This window comes from Suncus etruscus, chromosome 4 (genome assembly GCF_024139225.1).
Source record: "Suncus etruscus isolate mSunEtr1 chromosome 4, mSunEtr1.pri.cur, whole genome shotgun sequence".
Classification (NCBI taxonomy): Eukaryota; Metazoa; Chordata; class Mammalia; order Eulipotyphla; family Soricidae; genus Suncus; species Suncus etruscus.
In genome coordinates this window covers 53821058-53839155 of record NC_064851.1, presented here as the reverse complement: position 1 = coordinate 53839155, position 18098 = coordinate 53821058, and the positions used below count along the sequence as shown (strand labels likewise).

The 18098-nt window shown below is 35.6% G+C and overlaps 1 protein-coding gene and 2 non-coding genes across 3 annotated transcripts in view; 2 read left to right on the top strand and 1 right to left on the bottom strand.

Annotated features, from left to right (window-relative positions):
* Window positions 1-1441: 1441 nt before the first annotated feature.
* Window positions 1442-18098, bottom strand: part of CEP162 (centrosomal protein 162) — an 84925-nt gene continuing 68268 nt past the window's right edge. Inside the window, exons 22-26 of the mRNA XM_049772311.1 lie at window positions 16832-17472; window positions 13307-13448; window positions 9245-9343; window positions 4493-4627; window positions 1442-1783 (exon numbers count right to left, since the gene is read on the bottom strand). Of these exons, the coding sequence (XP_049628268.1) occupies window positions 1574-1783; window positions 4493-4627; window positions 9245-9343; window positions 13307-13448; window positions 16832-17472 (1227 nt within the window). The 3' untranslated portion in view covers window positions 1442-1573. The remainder of the gene's footprint in view (window positions 1784-4492; window positions 4628-9244; window positions 9344-13306; window positions 13449-16831; window positions 17473-18098) is intronic.
* LOC126007851 (small nucleolar RNA SNORA51) lies at window positions 2032-2164 on the top strand. The gene has a single exon (XR_007495329.1). It is a non-coding gene; the product is annotated as a small nucleolar RNA SNORA51 (small nucleolar RNA).
* LOC126008371 (U6 spliceosomal RNA) lies at window positions 4154-4260 on the top strand. Its single transcript, XR_007495705.1, has one exon. It is a non-coding gene; the product is annotated as a U6 spliceosomal RNA (small nuclear RNA).

The window sequence follows — 18098 nt, the reverse complement described above, 5'->3', positions numbered from 1 at the left end:
TTGCTGAGTCATATGGAAGATAAAAATTATATGATCATCAAAAGATGTAGAAAAAGCATTTGGAAAAGTCCGGCAATCATTCATGATAAAAACTCTCAACAAGATAAGAACTAGGGACTGGAGTGGTGGCTCAAGCAGGATGCCTTGTGCGCTAGCCTAGGATGGACAGTGGTTCAATCCCTCTGGCATCCCATATCGTCCCCCAAGCCAGGAGGGATTTCTGAGTGCATAGCCATGAGTAACCCCTGAGCATCACCAGGTGTGGCCCCAAAACACACAACCCCCCCAAAAAAAAACCCCAAAAAGATAAAAACTGAAGGAACTATTCTTTAATGGCATCCTCAAAAGCCATTTGCTACAATTCAATGGTAAACCTTATACATAATGGGGAAAAACCGGAATTTGTTTATTTAAAATCTGGAACAAGATAAGGCTGCCCCTTCTTGCCACTTCTGTTCAATATATTACTGGAAGTACTTGCCTTTGACACTAGCCAAGTTAAGGATATTAAGGGCATTCAGATAGGAAAGGAAGACGTAAGCTCTCACTGTTTGCAAATATTTAAAAAATCCCAAAGACTACAAAAAAGCTTCTAGAAACAATAGATTTATATAGCAAATTGTCATGCTACAGAATAAATACACAGATCCATGTTTTTTTATATACAAGTAATAAAAAAAGGAGATATTAAAAAATCCTATTCACAACTGTTTCTCAAAAAATCTTGAAGTCAACTAAAGAGGTGAAAGAATTATACAAAGAAAGCTACAAAATACTACTTTAAGAGATAAAAGAGGTCACAGTGAAATGGAGACATGTATCTCATTCATGGATTGGGAGGAGTAACATCATTAACATGGCAATACTTTCCAAAACACTGTACAAAATAAATGTAATCTCAGAAGGATTACATGACATTATAAAAAGAAATATATCAAATACTCCTGAAATTCATATGAAATAAACTTTCATGAATAGCTAAAGTATTCCATGGGGAAAAGAAGATAGGAGACATCACATTCCCCAACTTTAAACTGTACTATAAAGAAGTAGTCATTAAAAACAGCATGATAGGGGCAGAGCAGTGGTGCAAGAGGTAGGGTATTTGCCTTGCACATCCTAACCTAGGACAAACCAGGGTTCGATCCCCGGCGTCCCATATGGTCCCCAAGCCAGGAGCGATTTCTGAGAGCATATCCAGGAGTAACCCCTGAGAGTCACAGGGTGTGGCCCCAAAAGTAAAAACAAAAAAAAACAAAAAAAACCCCCAAAACTCAGCATGATAATAAAAACATTGACCTGCAGATCAATGGAATAGACTTGAATATTCTGGAATAGACTGGTCCTCAATTACATGAGCAACCAGTCTTTGATAAAAGGGCAAGAAATATAAAGTGGAGCAAGAAAAGCCTCTGCAACAAGAAATACATTATAATGCTCCTTTTCTCTTGGCTAAAGGCAATTTATTTTAAAATGTTGCTTCCTATTTGTTTTTGGAAAACAAAAACATGCACATTTTTTTTTCAAAGGCTTCCTTCTGATGGTGGTACAATTTCATATGAAATACAAATTTCTAGTAATAGTTTGGTGCATTCACTTCATTAGCGAAAGCAACTGGCACAATCACCCCTTGCTGGTGAAGCTCTCGAAGAACATCCAGTATTGAGTCTAATTCTCTGCGGAATTTATCTAGCTCTTGGTTCTTCAACTGTGCAAGTCTTTTCCATTTCTCGATTTCTTTGTTTTCCTTAGTTTCCAGTACTTGACATGTCTGCTGTATTATCTACCAAAAATAAAATCCAAATTATTCTTAGAGTTCACTATGTTTAGGGTAAAGAAAACTTTGGACCTCCAATGAATGTTGAGCAAATGTAAGTTGTAGGTCTGAGGGTGAGGCAATAGGGAGAGTATTACCTAAAGGGCTCACGAGTATCAATAAATGGGCTTGAATTTAAAGATGAGAAAGAGTGGGAGTCAGGACTTAATCCTTCTGGAAATCTAAAATTTTTGAAGCTTTGAAAGAAAAGATAAGGCCTCCCAATGTTTACCACAGGCTGTGTTCTTTACACTGACTGTATAGAAGAGGAGGTACAGTAAATACTCCCCATATACACCTCAAACAAGGCCCTTTGCCTGGTCTGTATTGTGAATGGGGGGGACAAAAAAATAAAATTTTTGAAGCTTTGAATAAAAGTACCATTTAAAGAGCTATTTAATAGTTCTTTTAATACAAAAAAAAAGTTCTTTTAATAGTAAGTGTAAGATGATACCCAGCTATTAACCCAAAACAAAGGCACAGGTGGTCCACCAATTTCCTCCTTCCTTAAACTTCTTCCTTTGATATGTAAAAGCCCACTGGATAGTTACTTTTGTCTCTCTTCACCTTCCCTCTGCTGTGTATGGGTACTGGTTAATAAAGAAAGGCAGGTCTGGTTTTTGGCTTAGGTGGAGAACCTATGAAAAGCATAGTCGCTTCATGGCTCTTTCCTGTCTGGCTTGGTTTATTAGTCTTTTGCCTCTACCCTGCTTCTTCAGACCCGTCTGCATGGGGTTTAGAAACACAGTGTCTGGAGTGCTCGCACAACTCATGGGTTTTATTTTACAAGAAAGTAGGAGGAAAATGGGAAACATTGATGAGAGAAAAGTTACACTGGTGAAGGGTGGTGTACATTGCAATGGTAACTGTGAAATGTGCTAATGGATTTTTAGTAAATGTGGTTTAGTAAAAAACCATTAATAAAAAGTTGAAGAGTAATAATGAGTAATTAATAACATCAATCTTTGTCATCCATTTCACATCTTAGTTCTTGTACTAATAAAAGAGCTAGAATCTTAAAGAGAGTAAGGTTCCTTGTGGAAGTCTAGATCAATCATACAATTTTGCATACTTAAGGTATTTTCGTTTTATGTTTACACCCTAACTCACCGCTCGGATATATTTGAAGTAAGGAACTATGATTTAATGGTATCATAAGGAAGGGAATAGAATAAAATGATTTATTCTCCTCATAAAAGATACCAAATAATTTTCTTTCCCGATCTCCTTCCTTTCTCCATTCACCAAGTGTATGTCAACACAGGCATTAAGCAAGTCAGAAAATGCTTTTACCAAAAGACCAATACTGGAAGGAACCTAATCTTGTGTCTGAAGGCTCCATAATTGTGAGAAAAATGTATTGTCATTTAAACTGCCCCTTCTGTGATACTTGATGGTGGCAGATCAAGCAAATAAACTACTTCTAGAAAGCCAAATTTCAGCATCAAGGCAGGTGAATAAAAATCATTACCATTTTCAGTATCTATTATTTTATTTGTTGTTGTTTTGGGGGGGGGGCACACCAGGTGGTGCTCAGGAGTTACTTCTGGCTCTGTGCTCAGAAATCATTCCTGGCAAACTGGGGGTACCATATGGGATGCCAGGGATCAAACCCTGGTCAGTTGCATGCATGGCAAATGCTGTGCTATTGCTCTGGGCCCCTTTATTGTTAATTAAGTACAGTAATCATGTTATTATCGGTATTAGATACATATTTTTAAGTGATGTCCTTAATACACATTTCTAGCTTTCTTTCCCCCCCTCTTCAGTTTTTCTTTTTTTCCTTCTTCTTTGGGCCACACCCAGGAGCAGTGCTCAAAATTACTTCTGGGAGTGCCCAGGTAATTATATGAATGCTTGGGATCTAACCAGGGTCTGCCCGTTTAAGGCAACTGCCTATCCACTCTATTATTGATAGGCCCCTCCTTTGGTTTTCTGAACCCAGCTGTGTTCAGGGCTTACTCCTGGTTTAACCCTCAGGGATCATTTCGGGTGGTAACTGGGGGAAAGAGCTAATACTGAAAACGGGATGTAACCCAGGTGGCTATTTGCAAGACCCACAATACTATGTCTCAGCCCCTATACTTATTTCTTAAAACATTTACTGAAAATGTGACACTTTGTTCTTTAAGCCATAGTCTAAGTTAAAATGTGTAACTTTTTGGTTTGTTTTTGGGTTGCACCAGTGGTATTCAGGGCTGATTCCTGGCTCTGTGTTTAAGGATTCTTCCTTGGGGGGATTGGGGACCAAATGGCAAGCATCCTACCTGATGGGCTATCTCTCTAATCCCCTTGTAACATTTTATGCATTCATTTATAATTAAGAATATTATATATGTGCTCGCTTCGGAAGCACATATACTAAAATTGGAACGATACAGAGAAGATTAGCATGGCCCCTGCGCAAGGATGACATGCAAATTCGTGAAGCGTTCCATATCTAAAAAAAAAAAGAATATTATATATGTATGTTTATTCAGAAATAAACCAAGAATTTGGTTTATTTAAATAATATATTTAAAGTCTTATTTCCTTCAGTAACTCTAGATTTATTTGTAATAATACAAATACAATGAAAACACAAAAGTTTTACTAGAAATACCAAAATAAAAGCAAGATAGTGGCACTTAAGAAGTAAAGAATTAAAGAAATATATAAATGTGATTTAAACTTTACCTGTTGAAGTTCTTGCTCTCTTTGCTTATGTCTTAGTTCCATCTGTTTAATTTTCTTTTCTAAGCCCATGAAATGTTTCATTTCTGGGGTATGATTTTCTTTGGCTTCTTTCAATTCTTCCATAAGTTTTGTAATCTACACAAAGATGTTTAATAAATGATAAATTATGATTTCAAGAAAATAATTTTAAATTTATACTTTTTATTTTTTAGAGGGGAAGGTTGGGACACATTTAGCAGTGCTCAGGGGACCACATGATGCTGATGATTGAACCCAGGTCAACTGCATGAAAAGAATACACTCAGCTCATTGAGCTATCTCACAATAATTATGTTTACTGCATCTTATATAAAACTTGTGAAGAGATGAAAAATTTGTGAATAACCTAGTACTGATAATACAAAATGGCAACAAGCAAAACCATATACTCTAAGGTAGGTTTTTGGTCTTTTTTTTTTTTTTTGAAATTTATTGAATCACTGTGAATTAGCACTGTGAATTACCAATTTATGAAGTTATTCAGATTGCATTTTAGGTATACACTGTTCCAACATCAATCCTTCACTGGTGTCCCCCTTTCCCTCCACCAATGTCCCCAGTTTCTCTCTCTCTCCATGTCCAGTGTCTATGGCAGAAACATTTTTCTTGTTCTTTGTTCCTTTAAGATACTGATTTGTAAAATATAAGCATAATCTTTTACTTTCTTTCAGCATATTAATATCCTTTTACTGAAGACATATGCATATCCTTTCAGCACCCTATTCACACACAAACTGACTATTTCCCCGATCACTATGGAAGTGATGCTTTCACAGCTGTGTTTGGAGATTACTCTGAGAGGTGCTTAGAGGACAAGGTGCCTATGATTGAACTTGGGCCACTGTATTCAAAGCATGTATTCAATCCTTTGAGCTACCTATTTGGCCTCTGCACTTTTTACTATTTTGAAGGATGGGAGTACACCTGGCTCTTTGCTCAACAGTTCACTGTTCACTGTGACTAAATAGTAACTTTAGATATTATCATAAATTTTAAAATCATTTAATCATTCTACCTCACTCATAAATAATAGCAGCTAGCTATAGTCTATTTAATATAAATTACATGAATTCTGATTATATTCATATGTAGTCAGAACAGTCTGTCTTACTAATGAGAAGTCAAATCTTTTGTGATATTTCAAACTTGGGAATATTATAAAGATTAATATAAAACAAAATTTCACTGATGAAAAGGAATCCATGACCAATAGCAGTGGTCCTCAAACTTTTTAAACAGGGGCCAGTTCACTGTCCCTCAGACCATTAGAGTGCCAAACTATAGTAAAAACAAAAACTATGAAAGAATTCCTTTGCACATTGCAAATATCTTATTTTAAAAGTGAAGAAACAAAATGGGAACAAATACAATATGTGGCCCATGGGCCGTTGTTTGAGGACCACTGGTAAATGCATACAGTATCTGTAAAACTGGAAAATAAGCAATAATACCAGTATTATTCCCTCTAAGACTAAGTTATCAAAAGGATGGAATCTTAGTATAAATTTAAGTTGCTTTTCTACAATCCAAGGATGCAAGAAAAGAATTAACAGGAGCTACTGTTGGAGTCAAGTAGGATGAAAAAATAAGTTCGAAAATCTAAAGTGAGGGCACAGATTCGTGGCAGTGCAATCCCAGCTGTACTGAGATCAGAGACGCATAAAATGGAGGCGGAACCATCTGCATTGTTCATTCTAAGAATTTGTTACCTAAAGGGCAGAGGCCATGCTGAGAGGTGTGGTCTTCCAAAATGAAAGCAGCCTCCACAGAGGAAAGATAATTTCTCAAACACATAAACTCTGAGACCTCTCCTGGTGTAGGGAAGGCTGACAGTGACAAGAAGCACCTTGAGACTACAAAGGGAACTACAAAAGGAAAAAAAAAGGAACTGAAAAAAAAAAAAAAGACTACACTACCAAAGTAAATCAACAACAACAAAAAAAACCACACAATGCTTTATGGGTGAAGTTTGCAATCCTGCAGACCCAATGTAAGGACCAATGTAACCTCTCTGAAATGGATTCCAGATTGGAATTGCTTAGGGAATAATCAACAAGCTCAAAGAAACAATGGAATGGTCCTGGTTAAAACACAGGAGGATATGAAAGCAGAAATGAGAAAAACACAAGCAGAACTGAAAAACTTGCTAAGTGAAAATAAAAAATCCATTGAAAAAGCCTCACCATAAAAATAACAGCTGCTAATGACTAAATCAGTGAGCTTGAAGATAAAGTGCAGAAAACATCCAGGTAACAGAAGATAGAAAAAAAGCATCAAAAATGAATGAAAAGGACTACAAGAGAACACTGAAATAAATTCACAGAACCAACATAATAATTGGGGCTCCCTGAGAGTCAGAAAGAAACCATTTTATGAAGAAGAAGCAGTCAAAAGACATCACTGATGAGAAAGTCCAAAGTTGGAAAATAAATGCATCTATATCCTGGATGTGGGTGCCAGCTAAAAGATACCCACATAAAAATATCTTAATATTTAGAGAATCTACTCAATGTTCATACTACTGTTTAGGTCTTGGTACCTTCCATTATTTCCCCCTCAATTTTTGAGGCAGAACAAGAAGGTTCAAGTTATGTGGTTCTGTTTGCCTTTCATGCAGAAGATTGGTGGTTCAAATCCCAGTATCCCATATGGTCCACTGAGCCTGCCAGGAGTGATTTCTGAGCATAGAGCCAGGAGTAACCCCTGAGCACTGTCAGGTGTGACCCAAAAACCAAAAAAAAAAAAAAAAAAAAAAAAAAAAGAGAAGAAGAGAAATAAAGGGGCAAAAATCAAACAAGAAAAAAATGGGGAGGGAGTCCGAGGGATATACATATCATTTTAAGAGAAGAAAGGGAAAAAGAAAGAAAAACGTAACAATACAAAAAAAAATCAAAACAAAAAACCCAAAAAGCACCACAGTAATAAGCTTCACATCAATAATACAACAACTAAACAATAACCACAGTCCCGAAATAAAAACAAAACAAAGCACACACACACACACACACACACACACACACACACACACACACAGCAAGCAACAACAATAACAAAAACATAATCTGTGCTTTGTATGAACACTGAGTAGAAATAAAAATGATCAGACTCAAACACCAAATCCAAAGCCAAGGACAACAAAATTGATCTACAACAAGTTAGGACACAGAGGGGACCACTTATACTAGCAGCCTGGGGAGCAAAAGGAGGGGGACTTGGATGGAGTGCGTGCTGGAAAACGGGTGGAGGGGAGGACAGCAATTGGTGGTGGGAATGCCCCTGATTCAATGTCACCGTGTACCTAAAATATTACTGTGAAAGATTTGTGGTCAAAATAAAAATGAAAAAAAAAATACAGGATCAACTTGATAAATACATTTGAAAAGTTAGCTAAGAGATTGGGATGAAATAAAAACTATTCAATTGCTAAAATGTATTATTTGTTAAAAAATTAAATGTCTTTTAAAAATAAAAAAAAGATTTAGGAGAATTTACCAAAGAGAAACCACCTGTGCCCTAAAAAACGGGTGAAATATAGTGAAAAAAATTCAGTGAAATGAACACCTTACCAAGAATACTTTACCCAGTCAGACTCTCTTTCAGATTTGAAGGAGAGATACAAAATTAACATACTCCTTAACGATAGAAGATTTGTTTCAACTATTCTGAAAATTTTCTTATGACTCTATACATGTTATTTTTGAAAAGAGCCTGGGTGATAGCCGAGGAGAGAAAGAACTTGGCCTTGCATCAAAAAAGCAAAAAAAAACCAAAAAAAGCAAAAACCCTCTCTAAAACAAAAAAAATAAATAAGCAGTCAAAATCAAACATTTTTTTTTTACCATTGTTTAGGAATGTTTTTTAAAAGTAAAATGCTTTCATATGGAGCTATAAAGAGTTAGAGATTTGCCTCCTTTCCTTCAACATCCAGAACAAACAGATGTATGAAACCACTATTTCCTGCAGAGCAGTTGTATTCCTGTATTCTCTGATTCCCCAGAGGAAATAATCAAACAAGCTCTTAAACCAATTAGTTTTTGTTGCAGAGTTTCAAAGCCATAACAAGAGGATCTGAACAATTCCTGGAGCTCACATCAAGCTCAGAAGAGCTGGTATTTCCCAACTAGTCAGAGAAGGAAATATCTCATAAGACAAAGAGAACATCTCAAAACACAAAGGAAACCAGGTATTTTAGTGAAATTTCATTATTGGGAAGGCATTAGCATGTTACAACATGCACTTTATTAAGAGACAGATTAGAATTACCTTTATTGAAGAGAATGAATAGTCAAACACAAATGTATATACTTTAAAGTACAGGAAGCAAAGTTTATATGGTTCTTCTAAAATAAAGTGTCTTAGAGTTATAATTATGGTGAATTTTCAGAAATACCTATTTCTTATAGTATTGTTATTAGTGATGCAGTATGACCATCATGGTTGTTTTGTCTCTTAATCAATTTAGGTAATATAGTATTTTATGCAGAAATGGTCACAGCCATCCAATTTTAAAAGCAAAAAACCCTCTTCAAACAATATCTCAACACATCAGTCAGAAAAGTCTCAACAACGAATACAAACATATGAAAAACTTTTTATATTAATATTGCTTTTGGCATATTATAGATGATAATAAAGTGTCATATAGGAATATTATTGAAATGGCTTGGAAAAGCCTATGTTTGTCAGCCATTCAATATTTTGGTAATTTCCTACCTCCTTTTGCAGAACTTCTTCTCGAACTTGAGAAACTACAAGAGACTCTTGTTTTACCTGCAGCTCATTAACTTGATTTTGAAAATGCTTTATAAGTACCTAGGACATTATATTAGGAGAATGAATTAATAAGACTTTTTCTTGAACATTAGTTTTGAAATATACACATGTGTTAATTCTGATGATTTAAGAAAAACGAACTTTGGGAGGACCACACTCAGCAATGCTCATATTCATTATTTCTTGGGGTGCTCAACAGACCACATGGGGTGCTAGGGATTGAAACCAGATCAGTTGTTTGTAAAGCAAATGCCCCACTCACTATTCTATTGCTCAGGATTCCAAAATTGATTTTTTTTTTTTTTTTGGTTTTTGGGGCCACACCCGTTTGATGCTCAGGGGTTACTCCTGGCTAAGCGCTCAGAAATTGCCCCTGGCTTGGGGGGACCATATGGGACACCAGGGGATCAAATCGCGGTCCTTCCTTGGCTAGCACTTGCAAGGCAGACACCTTACCTCTAGCACCACCTCGCCGGCTCCCAAAATTGATATTTTTAAGTTACCATTTTTAAGCACGGAAATAAATTGCTAAAAAGAATTAAGATTGATTTTGAATGAGTTCAATTCACTGAAAAAGTCCATCATTTTGTTTCTTTCAACCACTATATATAAGACACCACATTTAATACAGATACATAGACATATTAACTACTTGGCTTCTTCTTCTGAAGGCCTAAAAAATTTGTCTTCTGAAAAAAACTTCTATGAAGTTCAGGCATTTTGAAGAAAATGGCTAATACTATCTTTGTACTTGGTGTTTGAGGAAAATCAAGTTATTGACCAATAAAAGGACAATATCAACCTAAAAAAAAAGAAGTCACTTTTATATTTTTTGACAAAGATACAGAAGTAAACAAGAAACTTCCAAACTTCAACCTAAAATAAAAAGAAGTCACTTTTATATTTTTTGACAAAGATACAGAAGTAAACAAGAAACTTCCATTAAGAAATTATAAAAACCTATAAAAATGTTTATCTCTTCTTCCTAATGCTTTCCTTTGACCAGTGGACTATGCGACTTAGTTTAATTTATAATAATACAATGACACTTAGAATGTTGGGAAAGTAATACTTAAGGCACAATGACATTGCTTTTCCATCTCATGAAGATTGCTTCTTATCACATTAATTAAAAAATACTACATATATGTATTTATGTAAATATATATCTCAATACCCACTGATACACCAAATCATAAACTACTGAGGAAAACATTGGCATTGACAGAACACTTCAAGATTGGTATATCAAGGGTTTTTTTCAATGTTATAATTCTAATGTCAAAGGAAATAGAAAACAAATGAGTCTATATCAAATTAAAGACTTTCTGCACGGCAAAGAAAAGCCTGAAACAAGGAGGTGAAGGTGGGGAAATCTCACCAAAAGGGAAATTTGTGGCAAGAAATAAACACATGTGTATATTTCAAAACTAATATTCAAGAAATGGGTGTGAGAACATTGTATGAAACTCAACCATCAACAACTTTTTAACTCTATGTTTCAAGGTGATTCAATTAAAAAAATCTAAAACAATAACAACAACAGCAAAAGGGCTAAAACTAAAAGGCACCTAACTGTATGTGAAAAAATATTTGTACTAAGCAATCAAATAAAGGTTTACTACCTAAAATATTTAAAAAAACTCACAATGATGAACTACAAAAATCTCTCAACAACCCTATCAAAATATAGAGAAGAAATGAACAAATATTTTTAAAAAGAAGACAGAAGACCATTATGCACATAAAAAAGTGCTCGTCAGGGAAATTTTAATCAATACAAAAATAAAATACCATCTCACACTAGTGAGAATGACAACACATTAAAAAATAATATGAACAAAACAGCCAAATAAACTACAACAAACAAATCTACAACACCTTCTACCTCACCAAAAAGAGAATAATGTGTTGGAAAAGATAGGGAAAAAAAAGAACTCTCATCCACTGCTGGGAGGAATGCTATCTGATTCAACTCTTATGGAAAATCATATGGAGATTGTTCAGAAAGGTAAATATAGAGTTACTATGTGGCCCATCAATTCTATTTCTGGGTATATCCCTCTAGTATACAAAATGTTCATTCAAAAGTACATATATATGCACAGCATTATTCACTTCAGCACTTAATGTTGTAGTGAGGCTATGGTCTCAATCTAGGTAATCCAATAACAAGAGACTGAACCATGGTGGTATGGTATAATATAAACAATAGAGAACTATGTAGCTGTAGCTATAAGGAAGGTCGAAATGATGAAATTCATTACAACTTGGATGGAACTAACTGAGGAATATTAAGTTGAGCAAAGTTAATCAAAATAAGAAAGATAAAGCCTGGATGAACTCTCTTATACATGGTACATAGAATAACAGAGCAAGGGAAAGCAAGTCATCAAAGTAGGGACACTCTGGAACCTAGATATAGAGCTGAGAACAAAGAAGGAAATAAACTGAAAGTAAAGAAGAAAGAAAACTTAAAAATAGGGGTTGAAGAGATAGCACAGAGGTGTTTGCCTTGCAAGCAGTCAACGCAGGACCTAAGGTGGTTGGTTCAAATCCCGGCATCCCTTATGGTCCTCTGTGCCTGCCAGGAGCTGTTTCTGAGCAGATAGCCAGGAGTAACCCCTGAGCACCAACAGTTGTGGCCCCAAAACAAAAAAGAAAACTTAAAAATGTACCTGCAGTTGGGTGAAGGGAGGATAAAGGGAGACACTGGTGGCAGAAAGTTGACACTGATAATGGGGCAGGTATTAGAAAATTGTATACCATAAACTGAACTATGAAAAATTTTGTAAATTACAGTGCTTAAATTAAAATTAATTGTTTTCTTTTGCTTTTGGGCCACATCTGGAAATGCTCAGGAATTACTTCTGCATTCAAGAATACTTCTTACACACATAAAAATATGTTCATCATCATTAGGAAAATCCAAATCAAGACAACAATGTGATATACCAGTGAGGGTGGCACATATCAAAAAATGGGAACAATCTCTGTTGGCAGGGTGAGAAACAAACTCTCATCAACTGCTGGTGGGAATGCTGTCTATCCAACCCCTATAAAAAACAGTATGGAGGGTTCTCAGTAAACTCAGAATTGCGCTGCCAAATGATGCAGCAACCCCTCTTTTGAATATCTATCCCAAAATAGAAAAACATCCATCCAAAAGGATGTATGCACACTGCTATTCATCACAGCACTCAGTATAATAGCTAAGACTTGGAATCAACCAAGATGTCCAACAACTGCTGAGTGGATCATGAAGATGTGGTACTTATATACAATGGAATACTATATAGCTATAAGGAATGATGCAATCATGCAATTGCAGCAACATCAATGATATTGTATATGTTAAATGAAGTAAACCAGAAGAAGGATAAACACAAAATGTCACTTATATGTGGTATTTAGAATACCTTTCACTTCTGAGTATAGTGAGGAGAAGAAAAGAAACTAAGTAGAGGATGAGAAACATAAATATAAATGAGAGTTAGGGGGCCAAGCGGTCTCAGTGCACTGGTTGAGATAAAAAAAAAAAAAAGGACAGAACTAAATATCCAATCCAAACTTAACAGCAATGGATTTCAAGAGACCCAAACTCTTAACAATCTAAACTTTAAATGGGCCTGTTATACTGGCATGCTAGGGAACAAAGGGTAGTGGTTGGGATACACTCTTGGAACATGTTGGAGGAAGGTCAACACTGGTGGTAGGATTGGCCCTAATTCATTGTATGTCTAAAACCCAACTATGAAGGATTTTGTAAATCACAATAGTTTCAATTAAAAAAATAAATACTCCTCGTATTGCTTCGGGGACCATATAGAATGCTGGTGATAGAAGCTGGGTCAGCCACATGCAAGGCTAGTATCCTACTTACTGTACTATCTCTCCAAACTCCCACCCTCATCCCCACTTTTTTAAAAAAAATTCTAAATTAAATAATGTTAACAGTACTAAAAAAAATAAGAGCAAAGGATGACTGTAACAGTTACCTACCTCTTGAGATGCTATTTTACGATTTAGTTCAGCTAACTTGGAAGAAGAATTTTCTATTGCATTTTGGCAAAGGAGTTTCTCAATCTCCCTCTGATGAGATGCCTTGAGAGATGTGATATGTGCTGCAGTATCTTCCTTGACCCTTTAGAGAAAATTAAAACCATCTATGAGAGTTTTTCTTCAACTTCTAATTTAGAGCTAAACCAACTATAGTGAAAGAAGTCAGCATTAAAAATTAAAGGAAAAGGACTCCAATGTTTACCTCTTTGTATATTAGTCTATTAGTCCTTATAACCACTAAATGAGATCACTAAGTTTTATAAAGATCAGTCTGAATTTAGGAAAGAAATGATATACCTGGGTCCTACACTAGCAGAGATGTGGTTTGAATCCAGGTGAATGGGATTTCAAAGTTTGGGCCTTTTACTCTATTCCCACTTTCTGAAGAAATTCTATTTCTCAGTGTTCAGTTTGGATTGGAATTAAATAACAAGAACTGACATTTTATTTGATAAGATATGCTCAAGTTTCAATCCAGTTCTAGCTTAGATAGTCATTCAAAATTGTTTGACTTTCTCTAGTGCTTTTTCTTTGGGCAACCACTCCAGTGCATAAGATTCTACACATGTGAGATTAAAGTGAACTTTATAATAATTCTCAGTGCATACAGATGCCTCATTAGTTTGGAATGTTTTAAATCCAGAGACAGTTTAACAAATGATAGTCATTGAAGCAGGTAGGTAGGTAGAGAGGTACCCTGACAATGGAATCCAGATGAATTTCATAAAGGCAAAGGCAAATTGGGCCCATCAAGGATCCATCAAAGACATATAAAGGGATGAGTCAGCAGTCTCCTTGACAGATTTCTAACAGTGGACCCCAAGGATGGGCATTTGGAAAAATACCCATATGATAAGCTTTGAAGTGGCAGAAGCATATTCCTCATATTTCCTGGAAACATCCTAGTCCTACATAAAACTATTTCATGCATTTTAAGGGAACATTCCTTTCCTGTGAGTAGCCTGCACCCAACATGGACTGTGTAAATTACTTTATGATAGTCTCTTCTTTTTGTTCTTTGGAAAATCATGAATTCATTCTGGAACATTACTTAGGTTTTCTCTCCTTTCCTCTTCTCTCCAGTCTCTGCATTCCCCTATGGCATTAGCAATAAGGAACTGGTATTTGTTTTATTGATTTTGGGTGAGGGCTTTCCAAGCAGTTCTTAGGGGGTCCTGGGGAACACTCAGTAATACTCAGTCTATTGTAGCAGGTAGTTCACTTCTTTGGGTCCAGGGATGTGATGATGCTTGGCCTAGCATTCAAAATGAGATCCTTAATTATACAACTGCGAATACTGAGCTACTTTCCAAGTCTGATACTGTTCTTATATAATGACCACTGGACAGCAAATCCTCTACTTTGAGGCTGAGAGGTAATGAAATATCACTGCTCAACTGGTTCTCTGCTCCCAGGTATGAGTCAGATGCAAGAATTTAGTATGGAACACATTAGGGAAAGCAAATAATAACTCACTCAGGCAACCAGTTTCTCCAGTGCTCCTCCCTTAACTGGTTCAGGTCTCTGTTCCCATGCCCACCAGCTATGCACTGTGGTTCCCAGATGTAAACTTATGGCTATTCAATAAAATATGTATCAGCAAAAATGCAGACAGCAATCTAGGCAGCAAGGTCTGATTGAACCCCCAAACCTGCCTACTACAGGTGAGATGTTCACATCTGAGAAAGGACATCCAAACACTGAAAAGGATAATATATGCTCTTTTTACTCTGGAGTAAGTAAAATTTCATAGTAAAATTAGAATTTTAAGTTGTTCCAGGGAAGAATATAATTATTTATTACTTTTGCCATACTCAGGGCTTTTACCATATTTTTACCATACTCGTACTCTTTATTACTTTTGCCATACCATTATTCTATTATTGCCATACTTAAGACTAAAGAAACAAGATTTCCATTTGGGGCATGATGGTTGCCAGGATGACTGCCAATCAATGAACAAGTATCTGTTAGGTGCTCTCTTTGCACTTTCTACACCTACTCCATGTATACTCCTTGATCTATTCTCAATATTTATTATGACATTATTATAAATTATATAAGAGTTGGATGGGAAACTAAAAATTTCCTGGGAAACTCTTGGAGGGTAGAACTTGTAACAGAAATAAGAGTTTTCTATAAATTGATACCATAGTGTGATATTAATGTAGTGATGGGACTCTGAGATATAGATAAAAAATTTTGAGTATGTGTGGTTGGGTTACTCCTAGTGATAATAAGGGATTTTTTGTCAATGTTTAGGACCAAATAGAGTCCTAAATTACATATAGGAATTCAAATGGGCATGGAAATATAAGATAAGTGTCTTACTTCCTATACTATCTTTCTCAGCCCTAGAAAAATGTCCTTAATACTTAATTTTTTAGGAAGCTGAGAGTTGTTAAGAGTGACTCTGATGGAATATTTAAAGAATAATAATTTTTTTCATAAGCAAGAAGATTGGGGGAAAACAGAAACTAAAATCTGGGAAATTAGTGTGGGGAAAGAAAAATAAGAAATGTTTATAATATTTTGAACAGAATGAAGAGGAACCAGGAAAAAGAACAAAAATGTAGTCCTAGAACTGCCATGTCTTTGAGGTTAAGGTGGGAAGTAACTTAGGGTAGATCTAATATTGTCAAGGAAAATAAAGACAGAGAGAAAACTTGTCTGGATTGGGAAAAAATAAAAAAAACAACAACAAACAGGTCATGTTTAATATACTTAAGGAAATGAGGTGGAAATATAGAAGAGGCTACTCATGAAAATTTGGTACTGAAATGCTACACAGATTAGAATATAGCTTGATTATCTGAAAACATCTAAAAACATTAGGGATAATGGATAGTATTTGGAGCCTACGAGAAAGAGATGAGTATAAAACTTCACAAGGAAGCAGAGAAATAGTACAAGAGGTTAACCAGAGAAAGAGTACAATTGTCTTGCTCATGACTACAGGCGTGATCTCCGAGCACAGTTAGTAGTGAGCCCTGAGTACCACCTGGAATGGCCTAAAGCAACAACAAAACCCAAAACAAAACTTTAGTGAATGACTCAAGGTTAGTTTGAAGAGCTTTCTGAGAAAAGAGGAACTTTTTGCTCTTAGTAGTATGATAGGTAGTTTTAATAATGGCTGTTTTCTAAGTCATCTGCCTGGGGCAATTATCAGTGAAGATTTTCATTTGTAAAGTCCAATGTAGTTGCTTATTAACACTTTGGAGAGAGGTAAGAACACATACCTCTCAGATATGATCTGGGTTGGCATAGATTCAGGTTCACTAAACTTTAGGCTTCTAGCACACAGAAAATCCTAATGAAGAGAACCATACCCATGCTCAGCAACCCATATAATTTCTTAAAAACTAGTTCTGAGTTTAGTTCAGGATTTAATTATTCAGAGGAAATAAACCTTAGGATATTTTCATTTTTATTCTTTAATATCTCCAACAAAATATTTCACTTTACCTTTTAATGGAATTTTCAAATTGGGTCACTGTTATTTCAGATTTCTTCTTCAGTTCATTCTGCTCCAAGATTAGCCCCTCAAGTTCATTTTTCAGTCTGCAGTTTTCTTGTAAAACCTCTGAAATATAGGAGTCAGTGAACGTATATGGTTGATAGAGTTTGCTATTCTGAGTTCCAGAAAAAGCACTTTCTTTACTTGGGTGAAGAACATCCTTCTTTGCCCTCTTTGAAGTCACTTCTCTGCTCTTGGAGTTCTGATTGGATAACATCACTCTTCTCTCCTTTTGAAGTCTTTCCACAGTTTTTGAAAGGTCTTGTATTTCTTTGCCTTTTGCAGCAAGCTCCTTATTGAGTTGTAACAGTTTAGCTTTAGCATGTGCCTGTTCTACCTGGAATTCTAAGGACTGGAAGTCTTTATCGTCTTTATCATTTTTCTTGAGTTCGAGTTCAGCCTTTTGTTGTTTAAGAGTGTCTATTTCAGCTTCCAAGTGTTTGATGGTGATCTGATGGGCTTCCTTAATGTTGCTGAGTTCCCTTTCCAGTGCTTTAACCCTGGAGTCATCATGTTGGTGCTGGGATGCTTCCGTTAGTTTGTAGGCAAGTATCTTCTCTTGCTCCTCTACTCTCTGTTCATACTGAATCTAAAGGAAAAAGAAAATCAATGTAATGTCAAAGCACCGCTAAGAATTTTATTAGCTCCTACAGCTGTGTATTCAACCAAGTTCCATCTCTCCCTTCATCCAAAGTTTACTCATTATATATTTTACTATCTTCAACATTGTATTCCTTGTGTCAGTCAAATATATTAAAATCTTAATCTTTGAAGGGCCCAACATATGTCATCAATTTTTGTTATGTAAATTTCACAATTCAGAATGCTTTAGAAACATGATATTACACATTTAATTATATACCCCATTGTTCTATTTTGTCTTTTAGGCTATAGTCAGGAGAGTTAGAGGCTTTGTCTAGGTCTGTGCTCAGGAGTTGCTTCTGATAGTATTCCAGGGACAATCAGTATTGGTTCTGATTATAACATTCTTTATAAAAACTAAAAACTATTTAGGCTAAAGATAGCATTAAATGAGAGGTACTAGTATCTTTGAGGAATAGCAATTTTAATGTCTAACATCCATTTAGAAATCACACAGATTATAAGCCAGCAGGGTATTCACATATTTGAACTTTTTGTTTGTTTTGGGGCTGGACCTGAATATAATCAGGGGTTACCCTTGGTTATACACTCAAGAATTACTCCTGGCAGATA